Raw genomic sequence first — 16,072 nt, 5'->3', positions numbered from 1 at the left:
AAGCTTTCACTGCTGGGTGACCTCCAAACTTCACACAAGCAGAAAGTGAATCCCAAGGCACAGTTGTAAATGACCTGCCTAAGCTTTGAAGCCTCCCTCCAATGTGTGTGTGTGTGTATATATAATATACATATTTTATATATATTTGTATATTATATATACAAAAAGAGAAAAAGAGTGCATGGGGGGAGAAGAGATTTTAAAAGCTCCCGCCTAAACCAAGGAAACAGAAGACCATACACATGCCCTGTAAAGGCATGTGTATATATGTGTGTGTATATATATGTGTGTATATATATGTGTGTATATATATACACACACACACATATAGGAGGCAAGGAATATATATAGAAATATTATATACTTACTACTCCCAAAACTGATCAAGAGAAAAAAAAAACATTAATTCTGACTTTTCTCTATACATTGGGACTCAGAGTAAGCAAAAAGCTGATGAGGAAAAGTTGCTATTCTAGAAGAATTCTACCAAACAAATGAAGAAGAAAGGTTAACATTAGAAAAATCTCTACTCAGGAGGCGGTGATGGGGAGGATCATGGTTCTAGGCCAGCCCAGACAAGAAGTTTGCGAGACCCCATTTCAACCAATAAAAAACTGGTTGTGGTCTTGTGTGTTTGTCATTCCAGCTATGGTGGAAGTGTAAATAGGAGGATCATGGACCGTGCTGGCCAGGCATAAAGTGATACACTATCTCAAAAATAATCAAAGCAATAAGGGCTGGTGGAGTGTCTCAAGTGGTAGAGCACCTGCTAAAGCAAGCATGAGGCCCTGATACAAACTCCGGTACTGCAAAAAAAAAAAAGAAAAAAAAGCAAGAAAAAGATTTACCTTGTAATTCCTTAATGAAATAATGGATCTGGGCATCGATTATGAAGTAACAAGTTGATGGGGGCCTTCATAATGGGGGAGATAAACTGGTATCACCCTGTATCCCTGATGCATCTTTGCATCAATCAGAATGAAATAGGGAGACAGGGAGACGTAATGCACTCATCAGGCACTGCAGTAGGAAGTACATAGCACTATCTCTCAGGTATCCTTGCCTAAAAGTGGACACTGAATCTAATCAAACCTCTGGGTTTAACTCTTAGTTCTTAGGAAATACAGGGGGCAAAGGACAAGCTAAACAATATCACAAAGAAACAATTGGTCAAGTTCTGTGTGGGCCAATGTACAGAAAAAAAATGACCCAGTTTCTTCAAAAAGTCAGTGACATAGAAAAGGCAGGATATATCATTATAGAATAAGAGGGCTGTTGAAGTGACTCAAACAGTAAGGGCACCTGCCTAGCGAATGTGAGGCCCCGAGTTCAAACCCCATACCACCAAAAAAAGGTGTTTTGTTTCTATCATATGCTCAAAAATATACCAAGTAATACAAAGGAATAAAAGAACTGTACATATCTCACATATTCTACCTATTCTCAAAGCATCAGGGTGGTGGAGGAGGAGCATCGGGAGAGGAAACAGAACTCATGAATGTAGAATGTTATAAAAGGGGAAAATTATCACCTCTATTCTCATTATGCAGCAATAATACATTAAGATCTTGATGGATATTTATATACCTTTCAGACATTTTTCTATGAATACAGCATATACATGCCTTTTAAAAAAATAAAATCTGGACAATACTGAATGTGTTGTCTTATAGGCCAGTTTTTTTTGTGTGTGTACTATTATATCCCCTGGTAATCTTGCTGAAGTATATAAAGCATTATAGATATGTCAGTTTGACCTAGTTCAGTTTCATTTCTTCCCACAGCTGTGTCATTAACTACAAACAGCCTTGTAATGAATGTGTACCACATGTGCCAAAGGAATAGTCATCTCTGGTTTGAACTCTCACAGTTGGACTCCTGGTTTCTCATTTTACCCTCCTCTAATCTAGCCTTCACACAAACACCAAAGTGGTTTAATCAATTCACTCCTCTACTCAAAAACCTTCAATGTAATGGATTGTGTATTGTATGATCCCATTTATAGGACATTTTCAAAAAGATGAAACTGGAGGAATAGAGAACAGAGGTTAGCAGTATGAGGAAGACATGACCATAAAGGTGTAGCACAAGAAATTCCACGAGCTATTCGAATTGTCCTGACTTGATTGTAGTGGGGGTAATATAATTTATACATGTGTTAAAATTCATATAACTGTGTATTACTCCTAAATCTCAAATTTTTGTATAATTTTGAAAGCCTTCAGTGGTTCTCCCATTGCTACAGATTCAAATTCAGGATTCTTAGCCAAAATATTTACTACCCTCAGCAGTTCTTCCTATCTCCCAATCTACTTTACCAACCTCATCTCTCACTGTGCCTTGTCCCCAAAACACCATATTCCAGCCACACTGTAACTACTTGCTGTTCAGTGAATGTGTATGTCATGAACTTTGACATCTCTGTGACTTTGCTTGTAATGTTCTCTTTGCCAAAATGCATCCAGAAGGTGCCTTGTTAGTGCAGTAGACAGCGAGTCAGTCTCATAAAATGTATCCCTACCCATTATCACTAATGGACATCCTACTTATCTTTCAGGGCACAGTTCAAATCTCACATCCTCTGCATACTTCTCTCATCTGTCTTCTCACTCATAATTTAATCTCTCTTTCCACAGTGCTCCCCACTACTTTGCTTTTACCTCATTGCCTGACATTGTTCTGAAGATTAGGCAATGAAACCCAAGCCTTCACTCAGATGTATTCAGTATAGCCAAGCATGGGAATTCCTTCTGTTCCTGTCTTAGTACCCAATGCCTCACTGATTTCTAGGCCAGGCTACACCCATAGCCTTTAGATTTGCCCTGTTATTTACTTCCCTATCTTTCAAACTTCAGCTTTCAACTTCATTCTTAATTAAATAAAGTCCTCCTTTTCTGCTCCTGCACTGAATTCCTAGCTTGACCCTCTAAGCACATGGCTCTTCCATGTCACTTCTGGGGACATTTCCACTTTCTGGGACATAGCGAAGCTTGTCTCGCAGGTGTGGGTACTTTGGGGTTGAGGCTGGTAGGAAGAAGGTCTAATTAGAAAGTGAACAAAGCCAGTGTGGAAGAGCAAGTTGAGGAGACAAGTGAGACATGCGGAGGTTGGTAAATCAGAGAAGCAGAGCCAATTGGTTAGGAAAGTAAGGAGGACAGGAGCCCAAAACCAAGAATGAGCACATAGAGGGCAGGGAACCTGTAGAGCGACTAAGACATAGGATGGTTTGGATAATGTCTCAGGCAAGTCCAGTGTACAAAAAGTAGCTGCTAAAGGTGAAAGAGACTAAGAAAGCAAAGAAAGAGGCAAAACCAGAATTAAACATAATGTGATTTATTAGAGCCCTCCAGACAGAAGTGTATAGTGGGCAAAGCAGGAGGATCCTCACGACTTAAGGCAAGACAAAGAGGCTTATATGCTAAAGTCAACTGGAATGTACCTGAGCTCGCTCAGAAACTATAAACACATCAAGCATGAGTTAAGAAGCAGTTGAAGCATTAGTGTCAGGCAAGAAATGCCTGGACTATTTTAATGACTTTGTTTATCCTGTAGGGTTTGGAATCACCAGGTGAGCAAAATGGCAATTGTGACCAATGACTGCAGTCATGTCAATCTGGATCAGGATCCCTACAGGTAAATATTAGAAATAGAGGCCTTTTGTCTGTTCCCTTTTGTGAGCTGTGTGAATGGGTCTGCCTCCATTTAAGGAACTGAAGATGAGTATAAAACACTTACTGACTACAGTCCTACCCAGTGCAGACGTTAACACCCAACATCTATCAGAGACAGTATAGGATAATAGAAAGAATATAAGCTTTGGAATCAGAAAGATCAAGGTTTTAAATTCTGGCACTTTGCAACAGTAATTGTGTGATCTTGGGCAAGTCATTCTCAGCTTCAGTTTCTTCATTTAAAAAATGGAAATAGACAGCATGCACCTCACAAGATTACTGTGATAATAAAATGAAACTATATAAATGATCCAACACAGATCTTGGTATCTAGTAAGCAGACAACAGATGCTAGCCCTCCTCCTTCAAGGGCACCTATCATAACTTGCCTTACATGTCTTACACGTCTCTCTTCAGCCAGATCTTAACTCTCTTGTTGGAACACACTGTGTATGAATCATTGTTCATATGTTTTTACTCTTTGAAGTAATATATTTTTCTGACTACAAACATTATATGAAGTTACACAAAATCTAAATATTCCAAAATATTTAATATGGGAGAAATCTCCCAAAATATCTCCTATCTCCCCAAATCAAGAATTGCTGTAAAGAGTTTGAAACATTTTCCTTCAACTCCTCCCAACCATATTGTTGGTTTTGTTTTTTACAAAAATCATTGGTATAGTATGATGCCTAAAATGTAAAAATGAATGAAACAAAGGAAGTTTTGTACAAATAGGAAGTATGTGTCAAGTTTTATTTAACTCAGTGAGGAGGAAAACGCAGGATGTCTAAGTCAGGTGAAAAGAGGATACGAAAACTGATATTTTATATATAGTCAATAAATAACAAAGGAATTTTAAAATAAGATTGCTAAGTTAGAATCAAAGCTGGTTAATGTACTGCAGAGCAATAAGAACCAAATCAAGGTGCCTTTTTGTTATCTAACATATAGTTTAATGCATAATTTTATTGTATAGATGCATTTGTTATAATTTTAGAGCTGAGACAATCATCAATACTACCACAATCAACTTTCATTCAATAATGTTATGTTCAAGATTTTTTAAAAGACTATTTTTAGAATTTTAGGTTCACAGCAAAATTAAGACAAAATACAGAGATTTCCATTTACTCCTTGTCCCTCACATACAGAGCCTCCCGCATTATCAAGATGCACCACTAGAGTGATATATGTTGTAATTGATGAGTGGACCCCCATGAACTCAGCACTATCATTCAAAGTCCATAGCTTACATTAGGATTCACTCTCACTGATGTGCATTCTGTGTGCTTGGACAAATGTAGGATAATATGTATCTACCATTGTGGTATCACACAGAGTATTCACCGTCCTGGAAAACCTCAGTGGTTTACCTATTTGTCCCTAACCCTCACCACCCCCACACCCCAGTGGAAAGAAAATAATATCACTGCAGAAGATAATATCAGTTTTGCAGAATTATAAGATGAATGAATCCTAAATCAATTGTGCTAAACCTACAGAGTCAGATGATTCTCAGATAGCCTTGTTACAAATGTTCTTTTTTTTGCCTTTTCAAATGGAGTACATTTGCATAAGTAAATACATTAAAATAAAAGGCTATTCAATACAAAGGAAATGTTCTTAATGTGACATTAAAGCATTAAATAATTATTCTTCCTTGTGTATTATCTCCTACTGCTGCTGTAACAAATACCACAAACTGTGAAATCTCTGCCTTCATTTTCATATCACTTTCTCTGTCATAAGGATTCTTGTGACTGCATCCAGAATACCCAAGTAACCCATTTCAATTTATTAGCAACCTTAATCTCCCAGTCATGCAGCATACACATTCACAGGTTCTGAGGACTAGGATGTGGCTATCTTTGGGGAGTGGGTTTGGAGAACATTATTCTTCTATCAGACCTGTTTTGAAATTTTGAATGATGCTTTATAACCTCATCTTAAACATTTTTGTCCTTTAACTTGCTGTTGTCACTTATCTTTCACTTGGCACAAGCTGTCTGCATCTATCCTATTCTTTTTAATGGCTAGATAGCATTCCAATTATGTAATTGCTAGAATTTAATCATTTCCCCAATTTGTTACCAAGTTTGCACCAGTATAAATAGTGGTGCAATGAACATCCCTGTACATGTGTCTTTGTATATGTTTCTGTGACTATGTTTCCATGGAAAAAAAATTCTAGAGATTAAATTCTGAGACAAAATGCATGCCTATTTAACCTTGACAAATATTGACAAAACTACTTTCCAAAAATATGTGCCAATATTTTACAGTGATAGCAATTGAGGATACCTGTTTTTTCTTTCATTTTTGAGTCTTTCAACATCTATATAGAACTTTGAGATACCCATATAGGTTTTCCCGGTACAAAAATAAAAGCTTAATGATATTTAGTGAATTGAAGGTTAGATCAATGCAAATCCATGTGAACAACTCAGATGACTTGTGCTAACAATGGTACATTAGTTACAGATGTGTGTAAATGTGCCTTGTAAATAATAAAGTGCTATTCACACTTAGAATGTGTTCTTTTCATGCTTAGTTTTCATATCTCAACACAGGTTGAACTCATTACTTCTGTTTCACATGGTATATGCTCTCTTGCCAAGGTCCATAACATACTTTCACTATGAATGCCCAAGGCTCTCAGATTTAAAGTGTGAGACTAACTGTGCCAACCATTTCAAGAGAAAAGACATAAGATTATGACATAAAGTCATGTGTTCTCTAAATATAATAAGAAAGTACAATAGCAGAAGCTTCAAAGAATGAGATTCCACTCTTGGAATGTATTTTGGAGGATCCAGAATCAACTGATTTTATATTAAAGGATTTCTTACAGAGCTCTGTGGTCTTAGATGGACCATTCTGGTGAATACCCTACCCTGAGAAGTGGCAATATGAGAAGGCTAGCTGAAAGGGAACCAAAGATTGACCTAGGCTCTTGGGACTATGATTGCAGAGGGAGGGAGGGGTCTTGTTCTCCACTTGCCCTGACCTGCTCTAGAACTAGGAGTCAGCTTCTAAGCAGGAGTAAGAGCAGTGTTTGCAAGAGGAACTGCCCTGATTGCTTCTGGGATCAGAGTTCATACAAGCCTAAGTAGCAATTGCTTCCTCCAGTTTTCTTCCCACAACCAGGGTTTGGAAGGTGTGTGTTTATGAACATACATGAGAAAAAGTCATGATACTAGAAAGGAAATGGGCCCCTTTATCTTTCATCCTCCCACCCCCTTTGTGTTAACCTAAAAGTGCATGTGATCATATAGTTTTCATCTCAGACTTTTTAGGACTTGACCCTTCTCTCTTTAGAGGAAATTGAGTGGTATCTTCTACTAAGAAGTGTTTGTGGGAAAGAATGTATGGCATGAACCCAGTTGTAGCTCAGAAAATATTCCTGAAACTAATACCATGATAAAATAATTTCACAAAGAACTAAAAGGACTTAGAGACTTGGGTCATGATTAAGCACATAAATTCTGGCACCTGTGGGCCTAAGACTGAACCTTAGCTCTGACTAGCTGCGACCTTGAGCAGGTCACTTAAGTTTTCTGTGCCTGAGTCTTTACTTATAAATATGATGGATAATAGCAATGCCTACCTCATCAGGATGGTTGTGAGGATTGAACAAAATAATGTATGTTAAGCACCTAGTATTGTGCCAAGCATATAGTAACTGCTCATGAATTTAAGCTATTATTTAATTTTTCCACAGTGCCTCACAGTTCCATGCCCATAATCTTTTAAGTGTGTGTGGAGCAAATGGAATCAACAACTATTAGTTCATTTACTACTTTTTCCTAACATGCTAATTTGTTCATACTTAGCCTACCAAATTCCCAATAATACAATTGCTGTTGTTACAATAACCTAGCTCTTTTCTCCAAAATCATGTTTTCCCTTCCTTTTCATGAAACCATATGTTGGCCTCCCTTTCTATTTAGCAAGACTTATCCCTACAATATGTACCCCATGTTGCTTTAAGATTTCAGAGGGTGGGCTAGGTGAGGTGGCTCAGGCTTGTAATCTCAGCTACTCCAGAGACAGAGGATTGAATTTCAAGGGAAGCCTGGGGAAAAAGTTATGGAGAGCCCATCACAACAAATAAGCCAGGCATAGTGGCTTAAACCTGTGATCCCAGCTATGCAGGAAACATAGTAGAAGGATTGCTGTCCAGGGAGGCCTGGGCAAAAATTGCAAGGGCCTATTTGAAAAATAACTAAAAACAAAAAAGAGGCTGGGGGCATGGCTCAAGTGGTAGAGCACCTCTCTAGCAAACGTGAGGACCTGAGTTCAAATCCCACTACCCCAAGAAAAAATATTTCAGAGGGCAAAAAGAGATTAGTCAACAAAATAAGTGCTTGCAAATGGAAGGAGATATTTCCCCTGCCCACCACCCCATATTCCATAGTTCCTTTGTCTGTGTCTAGAAGATTTGTGTGGAACAGAAAGAACTACAGGAAGTCTAGGGTTCATTTGCTTAATGCATCACTAGAGTCTCTTCTCCTTGGGCAAGGGCAGCAGGTTTTTCAGGTTGGAAGCTACTCCACATCCCTGTCCTTAAACTCTCTGCATTCCTAGGATATTAAGTCACTGAGGCTGGCAGGACATGTGGGAGGAAATTTGTGCCTGGCCCAATACTGAAGCACTCTTGTCTGCCCTGTGCGTCTCCACTCTAGCTCTAATTGGCCTGCCTGACTCAGTGTGTATGTGTCTTTCCATGTTTCCATAGTACTCTTCCCTTCAGTAGCTCATTCACATGACTTTTGTGCACCAAGTTACTGTTCCATGCTGCTCCTGCCCTTAACTGAGGGGGCGTGTTGACCCCTGAGGAGAAATTTTTGCTTGAGTTCCAAAAAGGCAGTGTGTTCTTCTGCGGGTCTGATAGATTATTTCTTTCAAGTTCCCCTTAAAATAATAGAAGTCAGTGTGAGGTTTATGCAACAACAGTCTAAGTCTCTTCATCATGAAAAATGGTATGAAGAAGTTGAGGTTATAAAAGAAAAACAGCTACTCTAAAGCCAGCCATTATGTTCTCCTCCAAATTAAGTAGCCAATCCTTTTAGTTCCAAACAGCAATTGAAGTTGAGACAACAACACTAGATATGCCAGGGAACAGGATAATTATGGTTAAAACCCACTATTTCGAAGAGGGAGCTCCTCCAACATAATGTCCTGACACTAAGAAGAGGAAAAGAAATGGCTAAACATAAATTCTTAGCATAATCCCAAGAGTAAAATTGAATGGTAGTGGAAAGCCTTAGGTGAGACTGTTTACAATTTCTTGAAGCATTGTGGTGGCTATAACTGGTACCTACTTCTAAGAGTTCATCTCACTTTCCTGGTCTCTGAGGGACAAGAGTTCATTAGGCAAATGCTGGGATAATTGGTTTCAATAAGCAGTAGCCATAGTAACCTCAATTCTTTGGTTACCTTCAAGGCATCCAGCTACCAGGCCTACTAAAATATCCAACTGATAAGAGATGTAAACATTTGGTCACATGAAAGAGACATGTGTTCTCCATTTGGGGGTATGGAAATGATCAGTAGCAGACAAATCTGTGCTCCTTTTTAGAAAGTAAAATCGTGCAGGCAGAAATCAGTACTGATAATAATTTAATGTGATCTGGTTTCCCTCCTCCACCTTCACTCTACCTCTACCTTGGTGTGTCAGCCACTCATCCCAACTCCAGATAAAATGAAGGTGACATCCCAGCCATTATCGCTTTCTCTCTCCCCTAAAAAACCAAATCAATGAAATACTCAGGACATATCAGACACAAAGCAATTTTCATTTCTTGCACATATTAGAAACATTTTCAGTTACAGTTCAGCTTCTCGGAGGTCCACATCAAATAGCAAAATGCCAAGAACACAGAAAAGCTGGGTTGGAGGGAATCCCTGTTAATGAGGCACTGAGTGAAATTTCACTCAACCATTCCACTTAAAAAGCTAGAGGTTCACACAGATCCCTGAGAAGACTCATTCGGACTTCCGTCCTGAAGGAATCCTATTCTGTACTTCCTCTGCAAGGTGCAGCTATGAAGGTCTGCTGAAAAATAAAAGAGATCCTTGCTGAATGACCATCAGAAAAATCCCAGTGGAGAGTTAACTCATTTGGGGAGTAGCTCTTTGTTAATAATGGAGGCTTTTTCTTCTTTAATAGGTAGAGGCTTCTCATTAGAACTTAAAAATCCCCAGTCACACTCATAGTTGCAGGTTCTACAATAGACTGTTACCTGGAAGGTACCCCTAGCTATAAACTGACACATTCTCTGATCAGTCAAGATATGTTCTGGCGGGATTCTCAGTCTTCCGCTCAGCCCAGGGAAGCTTAGTAATGCCTCAAGCAAATGAACAGAGCTAGAAAGTCACAGAGAGCCCGAGGTGCTTAGAGGTAAGTTATCCCAACTGACTTGGGTAGAAGGGGTGTGAACAGTATTTCTGACCCTTCCAACTATACAATGGATATGCCTGGTATCCAAATATAGCAGTAAATATTAAAGAAGTGAAACCTATTTGAGGGTCACTTTTTTTTCTGACAGGTTTACCAGAAAACTCAAGAAAATACTCTGGTGAGTACTCATCCATGAGTCTCACCTTCTCCTTCAATTTCACAGTTGCTCTTGGCAACCCCCAACCCATCCTATAATATCCAGAAGATAGAATCAGACAATGCTTTGTCTTGTTTCAGCCTCAAAGGATGGCTCCGAGTTCTCAGTCCTTCCCTGATGGTGCCAGTGGCAGCAGACGCAGTGGAGATAGTCCACTACATTGTGGGTAAAGAGTGAGCGCAATGGATGCAGGTACTGGAAGAAAAGGAGCATGAAGCCGATGGAAATCAGATAAGCGATAATGAGCTGCAAGGCGATCAAGGAATGGCAGTAGTCCAGTAACACTTTGACTCCAAAGAACTTAAAAACCAAGACCATGATCACATTCTCTACCAACCTCACACTATAGTGCAGGCCCATATGTCCCCAGTTCTGACCTTTGTCAACAAGATCTCTGTCTGCCAACCTCAACTGCAAGGCTGACCAACAAGAGAAGTTGATGCCAGCATAGAGGATGGTGACAGAAATCAGCACCACCAGAGTGCCAACCCGGCTGAAATTTTTCTCAATATTGTTGGGCATCTGGGCACCGCTCCTCCAGAATTTAACCCAAGGCTCAAAGAGGATGATCAGGAAGTTGAGCACTAAAAAGGGAACAGCCTTCAACTTCAAGGTGGCTGAGAAGAGCACCAGAATCACAAGGCGGGAAGTGATCTCCAATGTCCTCCAGATGGTGATGCAAAGAACTTCTAGTGGCCCAAGGCGAATCTTATAGTCATCGTACTTGATCTGGATAGCCAGCATATTGCAGAGGGTAGCTCCGTAGGTGACAGATATCAGGGAAAAGACCATTAGCACAGCTGTAAAAACAAAACAAGGAACAGAGGAGGAAATCAGTTAACGTTGGTGATAAAGCCTGTACTCAGACCCAGAGGTGCAGAAAGATGATAAGTAGGACTTGAGAGGCTTGGTTAAGAGTAAACTTTTGTGTCAAATATATACAGGAGTAGAGAGTTATATGATTCATCCTGTAATAACTCATTACACATCTTCAACAGTTATGAATGCATGGCCAATCTGGATTTGTGTATAACTCCCTTTGCCTTTCCCAACTCCAATTATTTTGAAGCCAATCTCAGATTTCATATCTTTTAAGTCTCTACTTTGTTTTCAAAGGCAAACCCCATAAGAAGCTAACAACAAAATAAGCAAAATATTAATGTAATAACAGTAGTTTTCCATTCTTGCTCAAAAAACAGAATCACAGGTTCAGAGTTGGTAGCTTGCAGAGATTATTATTTGGGGCTCCCTAGGAACAAATGATTGCCAGTAGATTCCCTAGGATGAAGGCATTATCTCAAAACCTCCCATGACAAATTTAAATGGGAAGACCGAAAAGGGGTGTGTGAGACGTTAGACTATGAATTGATCAATTTTAACCTCTACTAATGATGAGTACTCCCGAAGGGCTGGGGATATGAAGGGCATGCTCAGTGGCATAGAAAGACTTGTACCAGAGAGATGAACAATAACCACCATGAGAGGAAGTGCCCGGGGATATCCTGGAGTTTCTAAGGAGTGGAAACAAACAAGGCAGTAGGCACCCAGTAGGGAGGATGGGGGACCCAGAAATCCACTGACTTCATAATTTTGTTCATGTTCCTCTTGATCCTTGTTAGTCAGGAGGAAAGACAATAATCCTGAGAAATATGAATGGATCAATCTCAAGTGAAGCTACTAAACCTGGACTTTCAGAAGACCGGTCATTGAAATTCTAGTTAATTAGTCACATAAGGCCAAACTAGGTTGGAGAGACTTGTGTGTGATTCTTCTTGGGCAATCAGTACATATTGACCGATAGAAAAACTGAAATTTTCTGGAATTGAAATGATAAATTATTTTATTACTGTTACCATTAGCAAATTAACCATTTGATTTTTAAAAGTAAAATTTCTCTACTGAATAATTTATTCTGCACCTATTGCTATGATTTAAAAATTTCTTCAGAATCAAAGCACAGGTGTACAACATATTCAATGATTATAAGTGTACAGTACTAGAATCAAACTGCCTGGGTTTGAAACCTTGCCCTAGCACTAACTTGCTGTGTGACCAAGGAAAAATTACTTGACCTCTCTGAATCTCAGTTTCCTCATAGAATGGGGAATAACAATAGTTCTTATCTTTGAAAGATGCTGTGAAGTATTAACTGAATTAATATATGGGAAGTGTTCAAATAGTGCTTGGCACACAGAAAGCATTTTATTAGTGTAAAGTATTATTGCATCCCTGCCCCACCACAGATATAAGTTCCAGAAAGGCTGGTAAGTTCTGTCCATTAAACTGTCCCCAGTACCGTTTCTGGAACTGGCACAAAACAGATGCTCAAATAATATTTGTTGAATAAATCAATATGTAAAACCTCAGTTTCCTTATCATAGAGGAACAATTTAATGAATTTATATCACTTCTTTAAAATTAAGGGTTAAAAGTGGCACCTAACCCTACTGAAGGAAAAAAATATAATTAAGCAAAAATCATAAAGGGGAAAAAGACAAATTCTGTAATTATGGCTTATATTCATGATGGACAGATTTAAAATACAAGAACAAAAGAAGATAATCCATATCCCAAAGGCAGTGATTCCCAAATATTTGTCTTTCTGTTAAATCTGGAGGCATGTATTATCAACTATGAAGTATCAGTTTTATAAAGTTAACCCTATACTTTTTTTCAGGAAGTAAATTCAATTCTAGTAAGTCAGCCTATATTAAAAAAATGGGAAATGGGGTAACCAGCCTCTTACCTGCTTTCCAAACATATGGATCATCTAATTAATTACTGAACCATGATTTTTTAAATATTACTTAAGGACTGGGGAGTTTGTCAGTGATAGAGCTTTTGCCTTGCATACATAAGGCCAAGTCTGATCTACAGCACCACGAAGAAATTAACAAGTAACAATTAAGATGTCATTTAAATACTTATTTAGGTTGTAGTTATATATGCAAAGTAGGATTGGTAGGTAGAAAATATTCATGCTTATTAATTAAAACCTATTTTCTTATGAGAAAACGGTCAAATACAAACAGTACATGGGTGTTTCACAGAATTTTAACTTTCAAAAGTAACCAAAAGCTACCTTCCTAGTGTCAAAAGATTTTCATGGCATTTTCCCCAAATGCATTCATTCTTCCCTGCTTTTTTTTGTACATAACATGTATTGCTCAATTAAATTGATTGGTTAATTAAAAAAAAAGAGCAAACTTTTGTATATCACAGCTATGTAAACAAACAGTATGCACGTGAATAGACATTTTCCCAAAGAATACAGGCATATGGCCAACAAATAAATGAAAAGGTTTTCAACATCACGAATCATCAAAGAAAACAAAATCACAGTGAGACCTGGGGTTATAGCTCAGTGGTAAACCCTTGCCTATTGTGTGTGAGGCCCTGGGTTCCATCCCCAGCATGCTAAAAAATATGAAATATCACTTCACACCTATTAGGACAGCCATGATAAAAAAGATAATTTTAGCGATGATGTAGAGTAAAGGAAATGCTTATACACTGTTGATGGAAATGTAAGTTGATATAGCCATTTTGGAAAACAGTGTGGAGGGTCCTCAAAAATTAAAATGGAGCTACTATAGGATCCAGCAATCCTTCTCTGGGTATATATCCAAAGGAAAGGAAATCAGTATCTCAAAGAGATAGCTGCACTCCCATGTTCATAATAGCTTTATTCACAACCTAAATGTCTGTTGACGGATAAATAATAAAGGAAATGTGGTATATGCATGCAATGGAATGTTATTCAACCATAAAATAAAGGAAATTCTGTCATTTCTAACAACATGGATGAATCAAGAGGACATTAGGCTTAGTGAAATGAACCAGACCCAGAAAGATAACTACTGTATTATTTATATGTAGAATCTAAAAATGTTGAACTGACAGAAAAAGTCAAACAATGGTTTTCAGGGGCTGGGAGTCAGGGAAAATGAGAAGACTGGTCAAAGTGTACAAACTTTCAGTTATAAGATGAATAAGCATAATGCACAGAATGGTGACTATAGTTGATACAAATGTATTGCATACTTGTAATTTTCTAAAAAGAGTAGATCTAAGTGTTCCACCACAGACAAGTGGTAATTATGTGAGGTGATGAATATATTAGTTTGGTTGTGATAATACACACATACCACATTGTAAGCCAGGCATGGTAGTATATGTCTGCAATCTCAGCACTCTGGAGGCTAAGGAGAATTGCAAGTTTGAGGCCACCCTGGACAACACAGCCTCTACCACACAGCAAAATCCTATATATATATATATATATATATATATATATATATATATATATATATATATTAAAAAGTCATGTGTGGTGGTACATGCCTATAATCCAAGTACTGGATGCAAAGATAGGAGGCTCATAGGCGTTCTGAGGCAGGCCCAGGCAAAAGTGCAAGACTCTATCTAAAAAACTAAAAACAAAAGGATTATGAGCCTAGCTCAAGTGATAGAGCACTTGCCTAGCAAGCATGAGGAAGCACTGTAGACCAGAAATGTATTCAATAAAACAAAATATCAAGCACAGAAAGAAAATGGAAAAAAATAACCCAAAATATCTTCTTTTGTGTGATAGGGTTTTGTAACAGTGTTTAAATCTTTTGGGCTGGAGATGTAGATCAGTAGTAGACAACTTGCCTAGAATACAAACGGCCCTGGGTTCAATCCCCAGCACCACAAAAATAAATTAATAAAAAAATTATTCTATACTTCGTCTCCTAAATTTCCATGATAAATGTACACTGTGACACTTTAATAATCATATAAATATACAAAATAAACTTTTACAAAAGAGCAGGTCATAGAACTAGCATTGAGAAGTTACTAGCATGAGAACAATACATATGAAGGTATCATATGATCAAACAGGCTTTTGAGTGAATATTACATGAGGTAGAAAAAAAGCATGTCTGAAAAAATCCAACCTTGGGAGACTTATAGAGAATGCCTTTTCTAATTTAAGTTCCTTCTTTGATACATATCTTTATCAAGGAACTAATCTTGTCAGTGTGTGCTTTTAGAATGTTTAACTCCAGTTGCATGTTTCAAAAAATGTACTGGTAATTCTATAAGAATAGACGGAATCATGTCTATTTTGTTCACTGCTGTATCCTCACAGCCTAACACACTGCTTGGAACACAGTAGTTGCTCATAAATGTTTGTGGAATTAATGAAGACTTCTGAGCTTGGAGCAGCAGCATGAAATACTTAGGATTAGAAATCCTTGGTTTAGCTATGTAGGAGCTTGTGGAAATCCTTGAATATCTACGTGCCTCAGTTTCCCAATTCAATGAGATATCCTAGAGTTGTTTGTATTTGTCATCAGTGATGTCAATTCACCATCCCCATGTTTTTGGGGATCTCTGAACTTCAGCAGAGTGGTTCAAAAATTTAAAATCCTGTTTCCCAGGCCATAGCATCCATACACTATGCTAGAGAAGAGCCCAGAAGGGCCAGGATGCTCCCTAACCTGCTCTAACTAAGCCTCACTATAGATTGTACAGGTGACCCTTTCCTTTTCTCCTTTGATATCAAATGATATTGATTACTAAAAAATAATAATAAATCTAGAGCTCTCAAAAAAAGTGGGAGGCCTGAGGAATACCCATCCAAAAGAAAAGCTAGTGATTTTCATCCCATCAAAACACTGGATCCAGGAAAACTAGATACATGGAGCTGTTTGTCAACATAGTCTGCAAGAAAAGGGAAGCCTTCTTCATGAAAATCCAAAAGAAAGGATGGCTCTGTTTCTAAGG

The 16,072-nt window shown here is 38.2% G+C and overlaps 1 protein-coding gene across 15 annotated transcripts in view; it reads right to left on the bottom strand.

Annotated features, from left to right (window-relative positions):
- Window positions 1-9,456: 9,456 nt before the first annotated feature.
- Window positions 9,457-16,072, bottom strand: part of LOC109700868 (XK-related protein 2) — a 127,875-nt gene continuing 121,259 nt past the window's right edge. For all 15 annotated transcript variants that reach the window (XM_074063693.1, XM_074063688.1, XM_074063694.1 and 12 more), the window contains one exon: window positions 9,457-11,097. In XM_074063693.1, the coding sequence (XP_073919794.1) occupies window positions 10,352-11,097 (746 nt within the window). In that variant the 3' untranslated portion in view covers window positions 9,457-10,351. The remainder of the gene's footprint in view (window positions 11,098-16,072) is intronic.

Source organism: Castor canadensis, chromosome X, assembly GCF_047511655.1.
Source record: "Castor canadensis chromosome X, mCasCan1.hap1v2, whole genome shotgun sequence".
NCBI lineage: Eukaryota > Metazoa > Chordata > Mammalia > Rodentia > Castoridae > Castor > Castor canadensis.
This window is presented reverse-complemented; position numbering and strand designations above follow the sequence as displayed.